We start from the raw sequence: 20,432 nt of genomic DNA, 5'->3' as shown, positions 1-20,432 counted from the left end.
GAAATGAGAAATTGTCCCTGGATATTACGACGCTTCTCCGGCCTCCTCTTCTTCAGACTCGCTCGCTTCCTGCTCTTCCTGCTCATCTTCCTCGTCCTGTTCGTTTTCCCGGAGGAAGACCTGCTCCTCGATAGCCCTGCATTGAGATAAAAGGTGGACATTGACGGCGCGACCGCACGCGTTGCGAATGAATGGTGTCTAATGGCAACAATCAGTAAGACATATTGTTATAAGAATGAAATCACGCACGTTAAGGAGTTCATTCGGGTTAGGTCTCGCAGAGGATTGTCTCTGGCACATACGCAAGAATTCGTGGAACGATTTGGAGTATAACTGGGGCTGGCTGAGAGGAGGCCATTGTGTACCGATATCGTTAGGATTCTGCGCCTCGGCGAACGGAGGCTCCGTCTCCGCGAGTTCCCAAACTGTAGCGCCAAGTGACCAGACGTCGACCTTGAACGCGTTGTAGGAGCCACTAGTCAAAACGAAATGTGTCAATAACAACAGGGAGTTTGACGTCCGGAACACTCACTTTCGCATCTCGGGTGCTTGCCAGTAGATAACACCGACAGCACCGGTGCACGTCGGAGAGTTGCGGGGCATCTTGATAGCACTGGAGAAATCCGCTGAGGGTACAACTCAACGACAGCGCGAGCAATATGGGAGGAAAACAACATACCAAGTTTAACAATCCCCTGAGCATTCAGGAGTAAGTTATCCGACCGCACATCACGATGGGCAATCTGGCGCTGCTGGAGATACTCCAGAGCATGGAGAACCTGTGTTAACACATAATCAGCATTGATACTTGCTCAAAAATGTGGCTCATGCTCACATCGCTAGCAAACCGCGCAATCATCCGCTCCTGCAAGGACAGCCCCTCGCAGACAAGACCAATCACGTCCGCGAGACTGCGCTCCATGAGCTCCATCCGTATCCACAACGAGTCTTCGGCAATGTCCACATACGCGTTCGCCATTTCGAGGACATTCTCGTGTCGGACATCCGCGAGCAGCGCGAGCTCCTTACCAAGGTCCTTGATCTTGTTGGCCGCCGGCGTATCGGATGTCGGGCTATTGGGGACCACGATGCGCTTAATGGCGACGTGAGTCGTGTCGGCGGGCAGGCGAAGGTATGAAGGAAGACAGAGAAGCCGTGCAGCATACACCGAGCCAGATTCGCCCTCCGCAATCTCCTGCAGGTCTGTGAAGAGCTCGTGAGGGTCGACATCCTCGATGAAGCGTTCGAGTGGTGCAAGTGTCTCGCTCATCCAGGTACCTTTCTTGAACGAGCGCGAGCGACTGTGGCTGAAGCCGCCCGACCTCTTTTTCAAGACAATACCACCAGGGGGCAGCACCGGAAGTGGAGGCGGACCTCGCATGGCCGAATGGCTCGAATGGCTCGTGGACGGAGGTGTTGGAACAGGCGGGACAGGAGGCTTGGTATCGGAGGTGATGTCGAGCACATCGTCCTCGGCATCAGTGGTATCAGCATCGCCAACTCCAAACGTGTTCACGGCCGACACCATCCTCTTCGCCTCAGCTGCGAGTTTCACTGAGCTTGCACGAGACGCAGACCGTGAGGATATCCTGCGAGACGCACGCGACGCAGACCGTGAGGATGGCATTGATTCCGCGTCTGCTGCTTCGACGTTGCCTTGAGACGGGAGAGGTGACCTCCGTTTGCCACTAGCCCCACGTGCAAGCGACGAAGCCCTCCGAAAGCGCGATGACTGTCGGGGTGTCGCGTCGGCCCCAACCATGGGAACAGGTGTACGTGGGGTTGAAGGCGGGTCTGGGATGTCCTTCGGAGGCTTTGGCCAAGCAGCGTTCACCGCCGGGAAGCTCATGCCACTAGAGTTGGGAGAAGGGGAAGGGGAGGGTGAACTACGGGGTTGAAGTGTAATCTTGGGTGGCGGGAGTGGCGGGTTATCGTAAATGAGGATGGTCTGGCCTTCTTCGTCCGATTCTGAGTCTTCCGTAGCTGTACCAAGAATCGGCACTTGTGACCTGGACTCGGGCTCTAACTGCACTGTCTTGTCTCCCGCCCCATCCAACTCGTCTGCCTTCCTGCCATGATCCCCTGCCTCTTCGCCCTCGTCTCCACCCTCTTCTTCGTTTTCGTCTTCCTCATACCTAGTGCTGGCGGCCGATGTCCTCCCATCGCTACCCACGACCCTAACTTCCGCCTCCGCCCTCCGCACGACGGCAATAGGTCCGCTAACAATCGTCGCGGGTGTGACAGTCATCGTCGACAATGAAGAATCCCTATCTGCAGAACGTGGGTTTCCTGGTGACAAAGGAACGTCACCAGGGAGAAGCGACGAAGATGGGCGTGAACGCGACGGCGACCGTGAGGGCGACCGTGACAACACCTCCCGTTCCACAGGCGAATCTGGTTCTGCCTCAAGATTAATTGTGGGAGCTACCCCTGCGGGCGATTCTTCGTGACCTTCGTCATCACTGCAAGTTCTGCCCACCGATCGCCCGCGCGATGTTGGATCAATCGGGCTTTCGCCATCGTCCAAAGCAGGTGACTTTGTGTTATTTGATGATATACCCGCTGAGCTCAAACCGCCCCGCGCGATCGCGACGTATTGGGCGTCGTTGTCGTTGTCACTTTTCGCAGATACAGGCAAAGCGGGGAGGGCTCTACCTGGCTTCACGGGCGCCGAAGCAGGTGAGGCGAACTGGCTCGCCCCAAGCGTCATATCTGCGCCAAAAGACATGTTCGGGAGGGAGGGCGGCGGGTACACGTGTCTGCCTATTGAAGACACGTTTGAGCCAAATGAAAGATCAGGCAACGTCGGCGTCGTTGGGTCGTACTCGTCGTGTGCCAGAAGTGCCGACGGCGGACATGAACTCGGACCCGGCGCTGCTGGGGCAGCAAACGATAGACTTGGCATCGGCCGCTCCGACATGGAACGCTTGACCTCCGACGCAGACGACGATGAAGCATTGCCGGGATCGCCAGAATCCATAAAGCCAAAAAGATTCGAGGTCCAATCCTCCAATCCAAGCGAGCCGTCCCCGTGGATGGAAAGGCGTGGCGGGATTACTGTAAGACGGTGCTCCGCACGCTTGTCGATAGAAAGTGGCGGTGTCGGATCCACCTCACGCCCAAGCACGGTCTCGTCGGGCTGGGGATACTCGCTAGATGAATCTGCATTCGTGGATATTGTCCGATCCCCACTGCCACTGGTGGAAAAGGAGATATCAGAAGGGCGAAGAGTCATCCTCCGGATCTGCGAATCGAGGTATGATAGATCGCTCTGATCCTCGCCCTCTTCAAACGAGTCACCACCAGCATTGCTCGGTCCTTCTTCGATGTCGTCCATGGGCGGAGCGGGAGGGGGATGTCGTGGCTGAGGAGGCCGTGCTCGAGCTGCCTCTACTCCGTTCGTCTCATCCCTAGATCCGTTCCTCGAGTTTGCCTTCTCTGGTGGTAACGAGAAGCCCTCGTTCCGTTTAGGCGATGCATATGCTGGCGGCGGTGAAGGAGGGACATCACTTTCCGATACATTTGCAACATGCAAAGTACGGCGCGGAGGAGGGGTACGTATACCCGCGTTGGGGTTATTGGATGGGTGTGGTGAAACGGGCAAATGAGGGAAGCTAGACTGAGAGAGGGGAGATGGCGAACGGGCCATTGGTACTGTGGGGTTCGCGCCAAGGCGCTGTGCACCTTGCGAGTATGCTGAAGTGGCGTACGAATGTAGAGAGGGAGCGTAGTCCGTCCCCTGGTCGTACGAACTGCTTGGCGGTGCTGGATACGGGGTGGGTGCAGCAGGATCCGCGAGCAGGGGATCGATGGGTCCGTCTGCGCCAACAAGCACATACTGCGACACACCATCCGATGAATACGACGTTTGAGACGCATGCGAGTTCTGGCGAGAAGGACCCGAGGGCCGATTTGGCCCACTGGTCCCCACCCCGGGCGGAGGGCCACGCGAAGCACCTTGCTGGCTATAAGCAGAGTGGTTGCTTGATGCGATTGAAGGTGCATGTGCAAGCTGCTGAGCTCGCGGGACTCGCTGGGATATCGAGTATCTGGGCATAGATAGTGTCGTGCTGGCTGGAGATACAGGACGCGAGGATTCAAACGTGGCGGCACGCGCCTCCTCGCGTCGTTGTTGCATCATTGCTATTTCTTCTGGACTATAGCCTGCCCCAGATAGTGCAGTAGCCCATGATGGCGGAAGTCCAACAAACCTACGCGAACAAACTTTAGTAAAGCAGAAATTTGTTCTAGGCCTAAGTACTAACCCCTCATCAACGTGAATGTTGTGCTAAGGGTGGGCGTATTTGTCAATAAAAGACATAAAAACGCGAAGAGAAGAGTCGTAAAGGTCGAACAAGGACCATCTCGGCGAAACAAAAGGAGATCAAGCAGAATACTCACCTGAAAATTCCAGGGCCTCGTAATCCCGTCGTCAGGCATTGGTTCTGCAGGTTCGTCGACATACTCGGCCAGGTTGCGTTGTGACTTGTTGCGCTTTGCCAATGAGCCAAGTTTGAAAAAGCTCTTCTTAGACATCGAACTTTTAGCCAACGACACGCTCGACGCGGCTGCCTCCATTAACGACCCGACACCGTTTGAACCTGACCCCCCAGCACCGTAGGGTGAATTCCCCGGCACCCCTGGATTCGACACAGCACGAGAGAAACTGGACCCGAGATTGGGGGTAGAGGTGTATATGGGAGGATGGGGAAATGTGTTGGGATCAATCGAACGCGCTGACGCAGGGCCGGACATTTGTGAGGTAATGGACGGAGACGACCTGGGGAGGTATTCTGGAGAAACAGGTGTTGCAGGCATCGAAGGGTATGAATCTGGTGAGAGAGAAAGCGAAGTCATCGAGCGCCCATAGAGCGATGCACCCGACCCATTGCCATACACGCCTCCCCCTCCGCTACCACCACCACAACCAGTCCCTAGCTGCTGCTGACCCTCCTTGGGTGGTAAAGGAGGTGGTGGTTTGGCTTCTCCGCCGTTTCCATTAGATGGGTTCTTGAACTTGAAGACTTTGAGGGAGGAGAATCGAGAGTTTGGCTTGTTCGTCGACATCAATATTGGAAAGTTGTGTGGGGTGACCGTGAAGGAATGAGAATAAAGATGTAAGATCTATGTTATGCGCGCTGCATCTATATCGTGCGGATATACAAGGTATCGCCTTGATTGTCGTCTGAGTTGGAGAGGGGAAAGGGACGTAGGGGACGTGAAGGACGACGCTCAGTGGAGAAAGCTACGTTGTCGGGTTGGGGGATTCGAGAAACGCCAAGGGTCATTACTGCACCCGAAATGTACTCAACTCTCTCCAATCCATCAGTCAAACCAGAACACTGGGTAGTATGTCTTTTTCTATTCTCGATGAACTAATCCCAGTACTGCAATCCTCTGACACAGGAAACATTGATCCCATCTCCAAGAAAGCAGTACCTCAGGGCATCGTCTCCAAACTACCTCTTGCCTCCAGAGCGAATTGTTACAGTACCCTCAGTGAAGGCGTCACGCTCGAGCGATTTTCTTCGTTAATTTGGCAAAAGCTCGTATGACCCTGTTCTCCGAGTCCGTAGCCTTGGCCGACTCTCGTCTTTTAGCAAGCCCTTTGTATTGTCCTCGCCATTGATCCTTGATGATTACCTTCAACCACTGTCCGACAGAGCCGGCACCGAGCAACGCTGCCGAAAGGCTAGTGGCTCGAAGTGCGCACCGCTGTATGATCCGTAGACCATAGCATCTAATATCGAGTGGTATTGCTCACTGACGCAATTCCTTGCCCAGCACTGTGTTTCACTCTAATTATACCTCCAATCGACACCTGTGTAGGGGATCTAGCCACCGCTCTTCGCACAGCCTTGCGGATCGCGCCTTAATGAACGAGAAGACTCCAGATCTTTTTACACGCGCGCGAGGGTCAAGAAGTAAATCCGAGCACAACATTTGAAGGATTTGCTCTTACGAAGGGGCGGCCCGAACGACCTGGTTACAAAATTAACCGTATCACCATAAGGTCCATAAATTCTCCTGAGGAATGGCCATTTCCCGAATATTGGAAAGACCTTGCCTGCACGAGACAATATTTGCTCACCGAGGCTTCAGATTTGTGTGTCTTCCAAAGACTGCCACGCCATTGTACTGGTTCTGTCCAAGTACTCAGCGCGAGCTAGCGCTAGCACTCATCTTTCATCTCGGCTACTTTATCTCGAGGATCTCGAGGACCAAATGAGCGCTTAAACCCAGAGCCGGGCGACAGACCGGCGAAGCACATGGTTATAGTCCGTGTACTTCGGTGGTACTGGCAGTGCCGGGTTTCACGAAGAAGCCTTGGACAAGTTCCCGGCTCGACCAGAAGCGTGAGCTAGGTCCAAGTTGGGCTCAACATACCCTACCTGTAATTGATGTTGGAACAGAGACATAATCAAACACCAAGTAGTCTCCTGCGTTCAGTCGCTGAGCGCTGAGCATTTGTTACGCACTAAGTATGCCATAAGTACGTGGATTATTATTTCGAAATACTAACTTCCGTCAAGCAGTGACTATACCACTGATCTTACTGCCCCCTCCACCACAAAAATCCGCCTTTAATGCAAGGTGAAAGAGCCGAAGGAGCCAGGGACGCGATGCATATCAATAAGCTTCCGAATGCCCAAAGATCTACTATAGTGGCTCTCTTCGGAGGTCATAATCGAGCGTCCTCCGTCGTTGGAAGCTCTAAAAATCTACAGGCATAAAGAGTAAGCATAAGTTGGGGCTGGACCGACGAGATTCACTCACCAAAATTAGTGTGGTTTGTACAACGTTTGAAACAGAGGAAACCGAAGTCGGTTCGGCGTCTAGCCGAACCAGCGACCAAGGCAAGCCGCAAAAAGGCAAGAAAAACCGCCCTTGCGAGCGGGCGGGAGAAGGTGAGAGCACCCGCACTCCAAGCTGTCCAAGGACGCATCGCTAAGGAAGCTGATGACTTCGGAGCCCACGAGGGACAACGAGGGGGCCACTTTGGTACAACAGGAGAAGAGGTCTTCATGTCCTTCCACCGAGTTACTACTCTTACGCTTCCCGCATTTATCGTGAGAGGTGTCAGCGACGATAAGCGTAGTCGTGTTAAAGTCCTTGTGGGAGCGAGAACGCTGAATACGAGGTGCGACGGGCGCCGGGATCAGAGACAATCCCTGGATGTCAACTTCAGTATGGGCGTCGTGGAGAAAGTCTGCTACTTTTGGGTGGTATCCGGTGGAGAGAATTGGTCGCAATTGCTGACAATATAGGCGTAAACAGGCTTAAGCTTTTTGCATCCCGAGCGCTCGAGGATGAAACAGCATCGGACGAGGCCAACAATGAGACTTTATCACCTGGCTGGTCCAGGTGATAAGGCGAGCATGGTAGCATGTCCACCGGCAATCCAAAGACTTTATTAGCCCCGTCGATAGCAAGCGGTCCTTCTAATCCTCTAGTGGTACGTGGAAGTGAGGGCTGCTCAGCTTGCAGCGTGTCGCCTTTCGTAACAGTGGATGGTCCCTCTGACATAGGCAAACGCCCTATGGAGTCGTTAGGCCACAGAATGATACTGTTAACATCGTCGACGTCGACAATTGATGGTTCTTCCTGTATACGTGAGGATGTCAGGAGTTCGACTGAAGATATGGCGACGACTTCGGAGGTATCCGAAGGTATGGGTGAAGATGAAACAATTTCATCTGGTATTGAAACGGGGAGTGGTGGATCGGAAGAGTGCGTCGACGACGGTAGATCGACTGATAGCTCCCCCACATCATGAACCGAATGTTTTGTCTCAGAAACGGGCAAAAATGTTGGCGAGTCGACTGGGGTCAAATAGACTTTGTCTGCCCGATTGACAGACGGCGGTGAATCTGAGTCAACTGGCGCAGGGGTGGCCTCAACGGCGGTCTGGAGGAAACGCATCAAATGCACAACCTCCTCGTTCGAGTGGTCCTTGAGGCAAGAACCAAGAGCCTGCACTTCAATCAGAATGTAGATCAAGGAACTGGGCCTGAGCTGCTCACGTCTTCTAAACCTTCCAAATTGCCCGGGTATTCGACTTTGACGAACTCGACACCTGCCTTCTGGTCAAACTTCACTCTACGTAGGTCTTCTCGACTCGTGGGTCATCGAGAGAGTAGCCCTGTAGCCTGTTGTGAGCTTCTGCAGCACAGTGTGACAAAAGGCCACCAGCCAACCCTTTCGAGAAGACAGAAGGTCTTTGCGACGACGTTGACTTCGAATGCTTGGTTGACGTTGTTCATGTTGCTGCTCGTATTGATCGTGTTTGCCGTGCGATATGCTGAGAGGGAAGTTGGGAGTTATAGAACAGACCAACACTAGCGACATATGAACAGATGTCCATCTCGACCGTGACTGGTGACGCGAGTTCCTTGTTGCAATGAAGACCAAGGTAGCTGCCGTAGTCCAGACCTAGCATACGAGAGTTGTGAAAGACGCACGTATCATTGAGGACAACGAGACAGCGGGCCTGTAGACACTTTGAGAACTAGTGCTGCGGAGGTTATGGTAAGGGCTACGAAGATAGACGCAACATATCTCGTGACCGCGTTGGGGACTTCGCGAAATGCTGAGACTACTACTAAGTAACTTACAAATGACTGTCAACTTGAATGAATCGATGCACAGGTCACCCACTTTTACGGTAGATGTCAAAACAAGCAAGATCTTACGGAACGTCAACCAAATTATCAGATGGCCCGTCTAGTCACATTGAGATTTCCGTAGCCACTCTAAATGCAAAAGATGCTTGTCTGAAGTACACGTCCATAGCCTATAACCACTAGCACATATGATGTCCGAGTCAGATTTTAGTTCTCTTTCTCCTCGTTCGCTAACTTCGCTCGGGCTCGACTCCAGCGAGCGCGTCCCCACGGTTCCCCGTTAAGGATAAACTGCACGTGTGCGAGAGCATACGCGATCCGCTCTAGTTCATCCAAGGCCAGCAGTATACATAGCAGAAAAACAGAAGACATAGTAGAAAACGACGATCCTGCCTCGGGCTTGTCAAGAGGGTGTCTAGCAGGGAGAGGGAGAGGAAGACCAGAGGCACGCTGCCTTATACGTTGCATCATCGTGGGATGTGAGTCTGGTGTTCGAAGGTGCAGTGTGTCGTCCGAAAAAAGTGAGAGGAAACCTGGCACTGCGCTTTCTTGCAGAGCAAACTGAGCATCTTGCGTCTCCGCATGATGTTGCATGTCGCCTTTCCAGGTTGTATCACCGTCTTCTGATTTCGAAAGTATTCGACCGCCTGCCAGGAGAGCAGCACGAGCGGAAGGTGCCATAAATAGGAGCGAGTAGAAACCGTGGGCGAGAACAGAGATTCTGATCACAGAGACGCTCCCTTCTATTTGAGATGGCTCGGAAGAAGGGGAGGCAAAGACAGCCCGCTCGCCGATGGCCGGTCCAAGTAGCTCAACAACGGTAGGCCTTGTAGCTTCAGCCAACCGATGAGAAAGCAACGCATATACTCGCTTCCTTGCCAAATCCTGTAGCAAAGAAGGTGGCTGCGCCTTCGTTGTTCCCGGAACGTGTATCGGACATACACCGTCGGCCTTTGCTGCCGTGTCGGCACCCGCAGGACACAGTCTGATAGCGGCGACCGGCTCTGGTCTAGCAAATATTGGTAGCTGTTTGCGGTAATGAAGGACAAGAGCTTCGCCCAAAATTCGCGGCATAGTTAAGAAGAGAGCTACGCCAAGGGGCATAGATAATCTTGAATTTCGCGTCGGGTCAAGAGGGATGACGAAGAGTGCTTGAAGAAGGTTAGAAGGGGTGAGTGGTAAAGCTGATGTGGGTCGCAGAAGCGCAGAGAGCTTGAGCGGGCTGAGTGTAGAATTAGAGGTATCGTCTTGTTGGTCATTGGTGTCCGGGTGATAATGTACAGAAACGGACGGGCGAGGAGGCTCCGCCTTGAGTGAAGAAGAATGGGGGAAGGGCGGAGATGATGGTGTCTTGACCGAGATGACGTATGATCCTGTGCGATTGTTGAATGGGGAGACGAAGAAAGCACGACGCAACGTCCATTGATGGTCCCACCCTGCTCTATGTATATCTTCCTCCACTCCTGGTTGCAGTAGATAGACGTGAGACTCGCCAAACGTATTGTGCACCTGAAGCGTAAATATAGGTCATATGAATGGAAAAGGAGTAGAGAACTGATTGCTCACTTCCAATACAGTGAGCCAGAAAGTAGCATCCACGTCGTAGCAGTAGTAAACCGTTAGAGGATTTATGCCCTCGAAACCTACAATGCGAGGCATTGTCAATACGTGTGTCCCTTTTTTCTTTGATGCTATATCAAATACTGACTACTATGCCACAGACATAACCATTCGCAGTCTTCATTTACCCATTCTCCTTCGACACTGGCTCGCCTTTTTTTCTAAATCGGGTCAATATTGCATGGATCAGCAAGCTACGTTAGCGGCGGACAGCGGGTCACTTGCTGATCTGTGCAATATCCCTTCTGGATCTAGGTTCAGCTTGTTGCCTTGAATAAAGCATCGACTCTATTCTGACATGCTGAAGAAGTCATGTCAGAATAGAGTCGATGCTTTATTCAAGGCAACAAGCTGAACCTAGATCCAGAGGGCGCTGCTTAAGGTGTGTGAGGCATAACTGCACCTTACAAGCACGACATTCGTAGTCCGTCGGAACGTCGTTCTCTCAGCAGTCTCTAGCTAGCTATCCTTACGTGTCAAGCTCCTGAAACCATCCTTCAGCAGCTTGACATGGGTGCTGGTCATGGGTAAAAGCAGCATCTACAGCGCGGCCCTCCCCAGCGATGGGGATCCCAGTCATTCACCCTGTATCTTATGTTCAATCTCTGTGTAACATATGCGTTCTGTAGAATAGTGTAACAATTACTGTAAAGACGTTCTGCAAACGTCCAAGTTCAACTTGGCGCCAGGAAGCTGCTCATCAGGGGCCGAGCCTAGAATAGATCTCGCGCCAGGGGTGTTGCTTTCGTCATGAACGACCACCTCGTCCCACTCTCTGAAGCCAATAGCAATGGATATCCACGAGGCTACATACTCGTAAACAGCGTCACTCATGCTCGATACCAACCTAGCACCTCTGCTCATCGTTTTACCCATCGTACCCTCTCACTCCTCGTCTCTGTATCTGCCCTCGAGTCCCGGCAGCTCGACCTCCCATACCGACTGTTCACGCACGACAAGCGGGCATCTCTGGTGTCTCTCAGCTCTCACCCTTACCTTACACCCTCCCCCGACTCGCTAAGGGTGAAACTCAGGAATGTCATTACCAGACATGGGCTTGACAAGGGACGGTTGCATGACGCATGGATGAAGAACCATCCCGGAAGATTTCGAAACGGATTGCCACTGGCGACTTCTTCGTCGCTGATACACAATGTTCCGAGCAGGACTTGGTATCGGCTTTCCAGACCTCATGTGGTGAGCACATGCCTCCGCCATGCTGCTTGGGTTGCTCATGCTCATACGGCACAACCCAGTCGTTCTGATCCGTAGACGGTGGCGGTCTTTTATCCTCTACCATAGAGGTGAGAATCTCGACCACCTCACTGACCGAAGGTCGATCCGCCGGCTCATAAGAGAGGCATGCGCTGGTTAGGCTCCACATGGCATCACCCATTTCAGGTGGGCGCTCGAGGCGCTCGCCCCTGGATATGGCGCAGATTGTCGCTGCCTCATGACGCCCCTCGTATGGGACACGATTGCTGTATAGCTAAGATATGTGATCAGCTGGTGTCGAAGTTTGAAGCGAGGGAAGAATGCCTACTTCATAGAAAATACACCCAAGAGCGTAAACGTCGCTACTGATAGTGACACCGGTCTCACCCTTCAAGAGTTCTGGAGACTGATAGCGGTACGTCCCTCCGCGAGCCATTGACTGCGTATACGACTGTGTCGTGGGTTCAATGAGACTAGACCCACCGATCTTTGACAAGCCAAAGTCGGAAATGACAGCTCTTCCAGACGAGTTGACAAGAACGTTGTCCTGTATGGTCCTGATCAGTACAACAATCGTAAAAGAATTGCCGTGGCAGTCCTTACAGGCTTCAAGTCGCCATGGATGATGACTGGTTCTTGGGTATGCAAAGATTCCAACCCTTGTGCGATATCTAGCATCTGGAAGTGGCATTACCATCTATGGCTGTCACGACATCGTAGCGAAACATACCAGCGGGTCAACTGTTGCATCAGGGTGCATTTTACAGTAGTTCCTTATGTTCCCGTTCTCCATCCAAGGAGAGACAAGACATGGTCCTCTGTCTATATGAAAAACACCGTGGGGTCCTAGTAAGTTCGGGTGCCGAAGCTGAGACCAAAAGATCAATTCCGACGCGAACTCCTGGAAAAGCCGATAACAGGATGTTAGCTCCCCAAGACATACTTACATTACATCGTGAGCCGGCACGAACCTGCATAGTGCGATCTATGCTATTTTGTACCATCCTCACGCGCTTAACAGCAACGTCCGTGCCACGAAAGCGGCCCTTGTAAACGTCACTGAACCCACCACTGCCGACAATGGCGTCCCGATTTACATCAACGTCACGCAGTTCAAGCGCGCGAGGATGGAGTCCGGTGTTGCGACATAGCTTGTACAACAGGCGCTGAACTTCCGCCCCGTACCGACTTTGCTTCATTGCCAATGAATCGGAGCTTGACGAGGGAAGTAACTTCGCTCATGGCTTAGGATGAACTAGAAACCAGGCTGAAAGAAGAGGTGCGCACGCTATGTAGCCCATCGATCGTAGCTTGAGCGGCTGAGCCCCTTAGAGCCAGCAGCTCGCGTCTGACAGTCCGAGAGCCAAAAATCGAAGTCAAAGCATCCGCCGTGACAGTGAAATCCAACTGGCAGGTGTTTTCTTCCACATCTCGAGAAACAGAGATAGAGCATCCACAATTAGGATAAACGAGTTTAGACTGAACATTCGCAACCCAGCTCAGCTGTACAAGTACGCGCATTTGATAGTGTCAACGCACCTTCGTGAAAAGAGAGTGAATCTCGTCGCGTACTTCCGAGCTCTTAGTGAGGAGCTCCAGGTCGGATAGAGACCTCCATAGATATGTCTTATCCAAGAACTCCTGGAAGAGGCTGAAAGAGCATTGAGTAAAATTACCCAGCTCCAAGGTATACTGGCCCGAAAATCGCTTACCCTTGATCATCGACGCAGCATCGCAGGTGGTAGAAGATGGTTGCGATGAGAATCTGTCCAAATCTCGATTAGCAGACCAAGTACCACATGAACCAAAGTGCCCTTACAGGAAAGACACGGGTCCGCTTCACACACTCCGCACAAGTGAACATATCATCATATGAAAGTTGACCACCAAGAATATCAGGATTCGATAAGGAGCCACACAGCGCTTCAAGGTAGTCCGGTGAAGACGGCATATCGTTTGTTATGGAAAGCGAGCCATCGCTCTTTGCCACTCGCCGCAGGCTAGGTGCCCTCGGGAGCGGCATCGACAGCTATAGCCTATACGTACGGGCGGGCCCAAGGTTCAAAAAAGTAAATGGACGCCCAAAGCACGCGATGGGCTGCGCAGCTTGAGATGCACGGAAGTTTGCCTAGTGTTATATAACAGTTTCAATCTCACTCTGGCGAGCGCTTCGTGAATACACAGGAATGCACTGGAACTTCGCTTTGAACCATATAGGCAACGATATGAGATGCTGTGTTGTGACTTGGCGAGCAACGTGTCCGTTTGCGGGGCAGAGGTCCTGGGAGCATAATGATACTCAAGGCCCTGGCGGGCACCCCTGGGACCGTCAGTCTCGGAGAAGGCGAGGCACATATTATAATAGACAGGGTAACGATTGTGCTACTCGTAGTTATTTGCGAAGTAGAGCAGACGAGGCATTGAAATTACAGCCTCTCTTATGCAATCACCGTGACTGACCGTGTAGGGTAACAACTCCAATTCGTCTGCAACCGTGGATAGAAAGCGTGTGTATCTGTCAGTGGTCGCAGCGAACTCCGTGCTAAAGGAAGAAGTGCAAAAAAGTTAGCCCAATGTGGAATTGTCCGTATGAATGGCAATGGAAGTGTAATAGAGACACGACAGAGATGGAGCAGAAGAACAGTGTAAAAAGGTGTGATAGAAACACCACCCCAGTCCTGCTAGTCTGAACGCTAAGGACTGCGGCTCTGTCGTGACAATATAGAACTATAGCACGAATGGAGCATGCTTCGCGAAGAGAAATATTCTGGTGTGTTGCGCCAAATGAGACATACACGGATGGAGATATCGTAATGTGGTATGTCTCGTTTTAAAACCTGACATGTAGTGAGCATGCAAAGTCACGAGCCCAAAAATGCGCACCTCGTTTGTTTGCATGGGTAGCTCTCCAACATAAGTTTCCCAAGACATGGGGCGATCCTTGAAGTGATCAAAGCTCTTGCAGATAAAGTTCGCAAGAATGAACGGGTTAGGCCACTGAATATTGTTGTACAGTGGGAAGCCTAGTTTCGCTAAGGATGCGTTAGATCCAGACCCATGCCAGAAGAGAGTAGGCAGCATGACATGGGCAAAGTCACGTTGCGGCCGCAAGGTCTGTTTGAAGACGTGTACAATGCTAGTACAACGAGAGTCGCACTGACGTCCTCGGAGAGCGTCACACAACGAATCGCGGCGTTGATTGACTCTGTGTACAACCCATGAACAGAACACAGGGATGCGTAGTCCTCCTCGAAAAGTAATTGAAGTGCTCCACAAGTGTGAAAATGCTCGTACCGCCGACAGGCAGGAGCGGACCGCGAGGATACACGTACAGCTCAGATATCTCCAAAGTGGACTCATGGTCTGCCACATGGTTCAACTCGAAATTCTGGCGTAGAGACGCATTCGCGACATGAAGTCGATCACGTTCAATGGAGGGGACATTGGAAATAGATATAGAGAAAACGCGAACAGGCAACATAATGGAAGTCGTGATCACCGAATTTTCAGGAAGTCACAGACATGTTCCGTGGCATGAGTGCGAGACACAAATGGCAAAAGCCAAAGATCTGTAGTACATGAAAAACCGGAAGCAAGTAACCGGGGACCGGGTATTGGAGGCGAAGGCGGAGACGGACGGACCGAGGGGCGGGCCGGCAAAAACGTAAACGAGATTTCCTTAAGAGGAAGGAATTGGCGAAATATACCTGGGTAGCCTAACGGCCCCAGGAATAAAACCCGCGCGAAGACTGACAAGGACCCAATTGTACAGCTTCAATACAGCTTCATCGCTACAGGGTCCGAACTCTCGTTGCAAGTCAGACAGAAGCCTTAAGAATGTTCGAGCAGTTAGTATCAGAAGCTGGGGGGAAAAGGCCCCGAAAGAAGCTCAAAGTACGGGGGCTGTCGAGTATTCGACTGGCAATGGTGCTATGGGTTCAAAGTGATTAATCCGCCCTAAAGGCGAATACTATATGAGATACAAACAAGACAGGGATACAATATTAGCTACAAAAGCACGTCCATTGAAGATGCCTAGATATGGATCTATCGTATGCCCTTGAAAGAAAAACTCGATGCACCCTTCCCTGAGCCTGCTGGTGCAGACCAGACCTTGAACATTTTTATATTGTGCTCGGTCGCGCTCATGGTGAACACACTACACCCATCAGGGCTCATACAAGAGTGTCCGACAGCGCCTTGGTGAGCCTCCACGCTGACTATACGGTCTCCGGAAGGATATGCGTGAACCGTGATGGAGTTGGATAGTGGAGATGGGACTGTTTTGTATTGAGAAAACCGAGAGGCAGGGGAACGGTATTGTGTCCAGGAGCCTCCGTGCGTGCTCAGAAGCTCTTTGCAGTGGGGTGACCAGTGTAATGATGTGACGGAAGTCTTGAGGGGTATCTTGAGGACGGGATCCGAGGTATCAAGATGTTTGGTATTCCATATCCGTATCGTACCATCTGGGAGAGCGCCGCCGGTGGCGAGAAGGTCGCTTTGCCACTCAGACCAAGCCAATGCCTGCGTATGTGTGGTCAGGAAAGCATTACTGCAAACGAGAACAATGACGCACCTTGACCGGCCCTGGGTGTCTCATCCGGGGATTGGAGTTGATGCGACAAACCACGTCATTCATCCGCCTATCCCACACGTTCACAAGTCCAACATCGTCTGAAGTGGCAAGTTGCCGAGAGTCAATAGACCACCGTACCCCATGTACATGGTGTTTGTGGCCCGACAACTCCGCAACCATCGTCCGCGTGCGAGGATCCAGCATGCACACTCCCCCATTCCGGCGGCCTACCGCAAGGACGTCATCGCTCCAATGCATCCCTCCCATGCCCTCGTTATCGTGTGCCCACGCCGCGCCCTTAGTCAACTGCTGAACATCCCAAAGCTGCACAGTGCCGTGTTCCGTTCCAGCGGCAATGGTGTTTGGCATGCGCCTGCCGCCCCAGTCAATGCTGTACATATGACCATCAGCATCATCGGCGGAGCAGATATGAATCACGTCTTTGGTCTCCAAATTCTGGTAATACACTGCTCGTTTGAAAGCTACCGCAATTAGGTTTGAGTGCGACCAGGCAATGGGTGATGAAAATGGGTGTCGTGACATTCCTGGACCGCTGAGAGCGACGAGAAAATGGCGGTTCTTCGCAAGGTTACTTGCGGCAGAAATGGATGAGACTTCGCGGCGGATTTCGTAGAGTTTCGTGGCACTTTGGCGAAATAGGGGAAGCAACGATATCCCAGAGTGTTCCCGGCGTTTTGGTGTTTCGGAGTGGGCGAGGAGGCGGTCCTCGAGCAATCCGAAGTCTTTGGCTATTCTGTTGGTACGAGGTGTGATGTTGAGAGGAACTAGGAAGTCTCGGCGGGCTGATACGAAACGATCGGCCTATAGAAGTGTTGGTTAGCGTATAGGTCCAATCAAATGCAGACATTAGACAATCACATTCGATTCCTCGAAAGAGCTCCCGCTGGCAATAGGTTGGGAGGTATGGGCATCGGTGAATATATCGAACGATATGGTGGCCGTTCGTCTGCGCTTTCTGGTTGAGAAATTTGAAGGGGGATGGTGAGGATTCCGTTTGCTGAGTGGCGCTGGAGTTGACTCCAAGCTATGTTTGCTGTATGGGAAGGATGTTAGCGAGTGAAAGGGCAAACAACGCTAGCTATTACACACCCAGACATCTTCGAGTGCGCTCAAGTGAGCTGAGATTCGAGTAAGCAAGCCGTAATGCGGGTGTAAAAGTCTGTATCAATTTGGGTTCATGGGTGTCGCCGTGACCGGCGGAAGGGAATGCTCCGTTTGTTTGGATCAGAAGCTGTTGCCAAACAATGCGCATCTCGCTCCGACCGAAGCGGAAATGTATGATCCTCATTGGAGCTTCCATCGTTTCTCGTCAGTTTTGCCTTGACACGCATCCACTCAAACACATCAGACGGCTTCTTACTGAACTTTTGGACAGACCACAGATTTCGAGAGAACAGATGATACCTACACTAATATCTGCATCGAACGCTGAAGCGCGAGTATGGCAACTTGAAAATACTGGAGCGTCGTATGTTCGGAATATAGCTAGCTTTGAATCACTCAATCAGGTGAGCTCGTTTTTTCTCTTTAGTAGATGACGATACGAAAGGGAACAACACCCTACACCGGCCCCATCACATTTCTGCAACGCCTAAAACAGCACCATTAAGCCGCCGGTATCGTAAATCGACGTGTCAGATCATGTCAGATCTCGATCAGTCTTGGGCAGCTACGATCTACTATACGATTGCAGCCTCGACCCGATGTAGAGAATATAATTGGCCATCTCAACAAGCGTCATGACAATATATATATCAATGTTAGGTTCCTTGTTTGCGAGTCCCAAAGCCGAGGGCCGGTCTCCTAAGGTTCGGACACTTCAGGCGCCCATCGCCATTTGGCCAGCTTGCCGGAAACCAAGGCCCCCTATTTCAAGGTTCAAGATGCCGATAGCAATTTGGTGGGAGAATTGATGCTGCCGAGAACGTTGTCGGAAAAGACCACCATTTCTGAGTTCACACCTCCACGGCAAACCCTACACGAGTTTGATTGGTTTGGACACCACGACGTCAAACGCTTATTGCAACGGACAACAGAGCCATATCAAGCAAGCAAGTTACAAAGATTACAATCTATAGTGGTTATGACAGCCATTATGTGCTATGGATAGCATTTATTACAATTCAGCATAGGCAACAGTGAGAAAGCAAAGGGACATCGATATCAAAGGAAAGCAGAATCAAGCCTCAACTCGGGTAATACCTACAATGCCGCAAACGGTACAAAGGGACATCGATATCAAAGGAAAGCAGAATCAAGCCTCAGCTCGGGTAATACCTACAATGCCGCAAACGGGGTTGGAATCAGTCGTCGCCACGGTAGATAATCAGCTTCTGTGTGTGCGTTGGTCTGTCGTAAGGGCGGTGTTGTCCGCGAGGGCGCCGCGGTACACCAGGGAGAGTCAGAGGTTTGTCGATAGCCAACAGGTCTTGATACTTCGAGCTTCGAGACTCTTTGTCATCGTCATCATCAGATGGCGCGAGGACAGCTTTACTAGATTTCTTCCTAGCCTTAGGGTCCACAATGGTCACAACGTAGCCTGAAGAGCGCGAGTATTTGACCTTGAGATGATGAGGATAAAACATGCCCAACTCGGGATCTACTCCGGTCGCTGACCACAGCCATGAAACTAAGGCTTGCGCAGGAGCCGAAATTGAGTAGTTAGGCTTCATTTTGGGAGGAATCACAAATGTATTGGTGGGTTGAGTGCGGGATTGCAGCAGCCAGTCTGCGCCGTTGCCGTTTCGCTTTTCCCATTCTGGCTTTGGGGGGTCACCAAACATGAGGGCGAGCGACACCCAGTGGGCGTCCTCTGCTTCTTTCGCCAGCTCGTCTTGGTCTTTGTAATGGTGAAGGGTGTTCAGATTGATGAACTTGACCCCTTCGTCGGTGATGAAGATGGACTGTATGTTGACAGCATAGTATAGTAAACCGTGGCTCTGGAGGTCTGATATTGCTTGGTATACCGCAAAGCGATCGGACGGCTCCGCCTTACCTACAGTACATTGACATTGAATGGAGATCGGCCTTCGGAATCATGCTCAAACACTTACGTCCAGTAGGAGGGACAGTCATGAGCCCGATGATAACACCGTTACGAGTGACATGACCCAACATCTCGAAAACGTATTTCTCTAGTCCCAAGGCATGCATCAATCGGTATCCTTGCGACTCACGAGATACGGCTCCGCCGTACATGTCGTTGCAACCAATCATTAAATCGACATCCTGACCTGGAGAGATGTAAAGTCAACAAAAACGGCCTCATAGAAGTGGTGAGTTTACCTTGCCAGACACCTTCGAGTGTATGTCCCCAACACAACCGGGTGATCTTGGCATTTGTCAGTAAGAATGACGAAACAAACCAAATGGGGATCGCTCGGTTTATTAGCTTACCTCGATATCTTTGAGCTCAACCAGCTTGAACGTTCGAACATTCAAATGTCAGGTTTGTGCACGCATGAGTAAACGAGACTAGATTGTAGCTTACCCTAGTCCACGCCGGGCAATTGAGCACCATGCGTTTCGGTTTATAAACCAACCGATGGGTTCCATCTTTCTGGCGAACGAGATACGCATAGTTTGACCGACCAAACTGGATTTCATCAACCATGCCCTGTAACACCTCGAGCAGTTCCCAGTACGCCTGCCTCGCCTCCTTTGTGGCACTCAAAATACTTAGGAGGTCATTATGGTCGACTCCCGGCACAGCATACGGCTCGCCGTGGATGACTATGTAGTCGTCGTCCTATAGTCGCAATCAATGCAAGACAAAACCATATGTGGTATGTATAGCATACCTTCCATAAGTAATACATGCGGCCTCTTGTGTGTTCCATGTCAGGATGCCCGTAGACGAAGACGAGGTTGCGGATGTCCATCTTGTGCTTGAGGTTACGGATACTGAGATGGTGCTTTGAGAAGGTGCTTCGTAAGCGAACGGTGTGAATATAAGGAAGGGTGGACCTACAGGATTGAAGTCTGCCTCCATGGCTGGTGAGCGGAAAGCTTAGATGGTGAGTCCACTTCTCGATCGATAGAACGACCTTCGCGGCTACGCCAGACCTCCGCCACGAGTTGCCTCCGGACTTGGGGAAGAACTTCCATTTTAGGATCGTCTCTGGACCGGCCCGGAAACAACCCACTTATAGCCGAGGTTGATTCCTCCGTTCAGTGGCCGACGCCTTTTCGGAGCCTTCATGTTAAGCGTTCAAGGCTGTCAACCATGTCTCTCGATGCAGCTTCCCGTTATACTTGAGGTTGTCATGCTCAGCATGTTCTCTGTATAGTACCGTTCTTCCCGACTCTTGCCTACAACTGTCTATTGACTATGACATTCTCCTCCAGCTTGGACTCCTCATCTGGCTCAAGTTCAT

General features: G+C 51.7%; 6 protein-coding genes across 6 annotated transcripts; 1 reads left to right on the top strand and 5 right to left on the bottom strand.

Moving 5' to 3' along the window:
• Window positions 1–24: 24 nt before the first annotated feature.
• CONPUDRAFT_63587 (kinase-like protein) lies at window positions 25–1,381 on the bottom strand (the record flags this gene model as incomplete). Its single annotated transcript, XM_007774699.1, has 5 exons — window positions 25–198; window positions 250–475; window positions 533–626; window positions 680–779; window positions 836–1,381. The coding sequence occupies 5 exons, from the start codon at window positions 1,379–1,381 to the stop codon at window positions 25–27; spliced, it is 1,140 nt and encodes a 379-aa protein (XP_007772889.1).
• A 518-nt stretch (window positions 1,382–1,899) lies between these two features.
• CONPUDRAFT_84618 (uncharacterized protein) lies at window positions 1,900–3,470 on the top strand. Its single transcript, XM_007774850.1, has one exon. The coding sequence runs from the start codon at window positions 2,075–2,077 to the stop codon at window positions 2,258–2,260; it is 186 nt and encodes a 61-aa protein (XP_007773040.1). The 5' UTR covers window positions 1,900–2,074; the 3' UTR covers window positions 2,261–3,470.
• Window positions 3,471–8,651: 5,181 nt separating this feature from the next.
• CONPUDRAFT_168477 (uncharacterized protein) lies at window positions 8,652–10,288 on the bottom strand. Its single transcript, XM_007774849.1, has 2 exons — window positions 10,191–10,288; window positions 8,652–10,133 (listed from the first exon to the last, which is right to left on the bottom strand). The coding sequence occupies exons 1-2, from the start codon at window positions 10,281–10,283 to the stop codon at window positions 8,832–8,834; spliced, it is 1,395 nt and encodes a 464-aa protein (XP_007773039.1). The 5' UTR covers window positions 10,284–10,288; the 3' UTR covers window positions 8,652–8,831.
• Window positions 10,289–11,286: 998 nt separating this feature from the next.
• On the bottom strand, window positions 11,287–13,550 carry CONPUDRAFT_168476 (kinase-like protein; the record flags this gene model as incomplete). The annotated part of the gene is made up of 9 exons (XM_007774848.1): window positions 13,279–13,550; window positions 13,172–13,224; window positions 12,999–13,110; window positions 12,747–12,938; window positions 12,431–12,691; window positions 12,190–12,360; window positions 12,063–12,137; window positions 11,788–12,006; window positions 11,287–11,733 (listed from the first exon to the last, which is right to left on the bottom strand). Exons 1-9 carry the CDS (start codon window positions 13,480–13,482, stop codon window positions 11,287–11,289), a joined length of 1,734 nt encoding a protein of 577 aa, XP_007773038.1. The 5' UTR covers window positions 13,483–13,550.
• A 1,846-nt stretch (window positions 13,551–15,396) lies between these two features.
• On the bottom strand, window positions 15,397–17,153 carry CONPUDRAFT_146471 (WD40 repeat-like protein; the record flags this gene model as incomplete). Its single annotated transcript, XM_007774847.1, has 4 exons — window positions 15,397–15,983; window positions 16,036–16,857; window positions 16,915–17,089; window positions 17,146–17,153. The coding sequence occupies 4 exons, from the start codon at window positions 17,151–17,153 to the stop codon at window positions 15,507–15,509; spliced, it is 1,482 nt and encodes a 493-aa protein (XP_007773037.1). The 3' UTR covers window positions 15,397–15,506.
• A 983-nt stretch (window positions 17,154–18,136) lies between these two features.
• CONPUDRAFT_139395 (uncharacterized protein) lies at window positions 18,137–20,092 on the bottom strand. Its single transcript, XM_007774846.1, has 7 exons — window positions 20,027–20,092; window positions 19,857–19,970; window positions 19,547–19,804; window positions 19,453–19,476; window positions 19,342–19,387; window positions 19,110–19,289; window positions 18,137–19,051 (listed from the first exon to the last, which is right to left on the bottom strand). Exons 1-7 carry the CDS (start codon window positions 20,045–20,047, stop codon window positions 18,360–18,362), a joined length of 1,335 nt encoding a protein of 444 aa, XP_007773036.1. The 5' UTR covers window positions 20,048–20,092; the 3' UTR covers window positions 18,137–18,359.
• Between the last annotated feature and the right edge of the window lie 340 nt (window positions 20,093–20,432).

The sequence above is a fragment of the Coniophora puteana genome, assembly GCF_000271625.1.
Source record: "Coniophora puteana RWD-64-598 SS2 unplaced genomic scaffold CONPUscaffold_13, whole genome shotgun sequence".
NCBI classification, from domain to species: Eukaryota; Fungi; Basidiomycota; class Agaricomycetes; order Boletales; family Coniophoraceae; genus Coniophora; species Coniophora puteana.
Note: the sequence above shows the minus strand (reverse complement) of the source record. Positions and strands in the feature narration are given on the sequence as shown.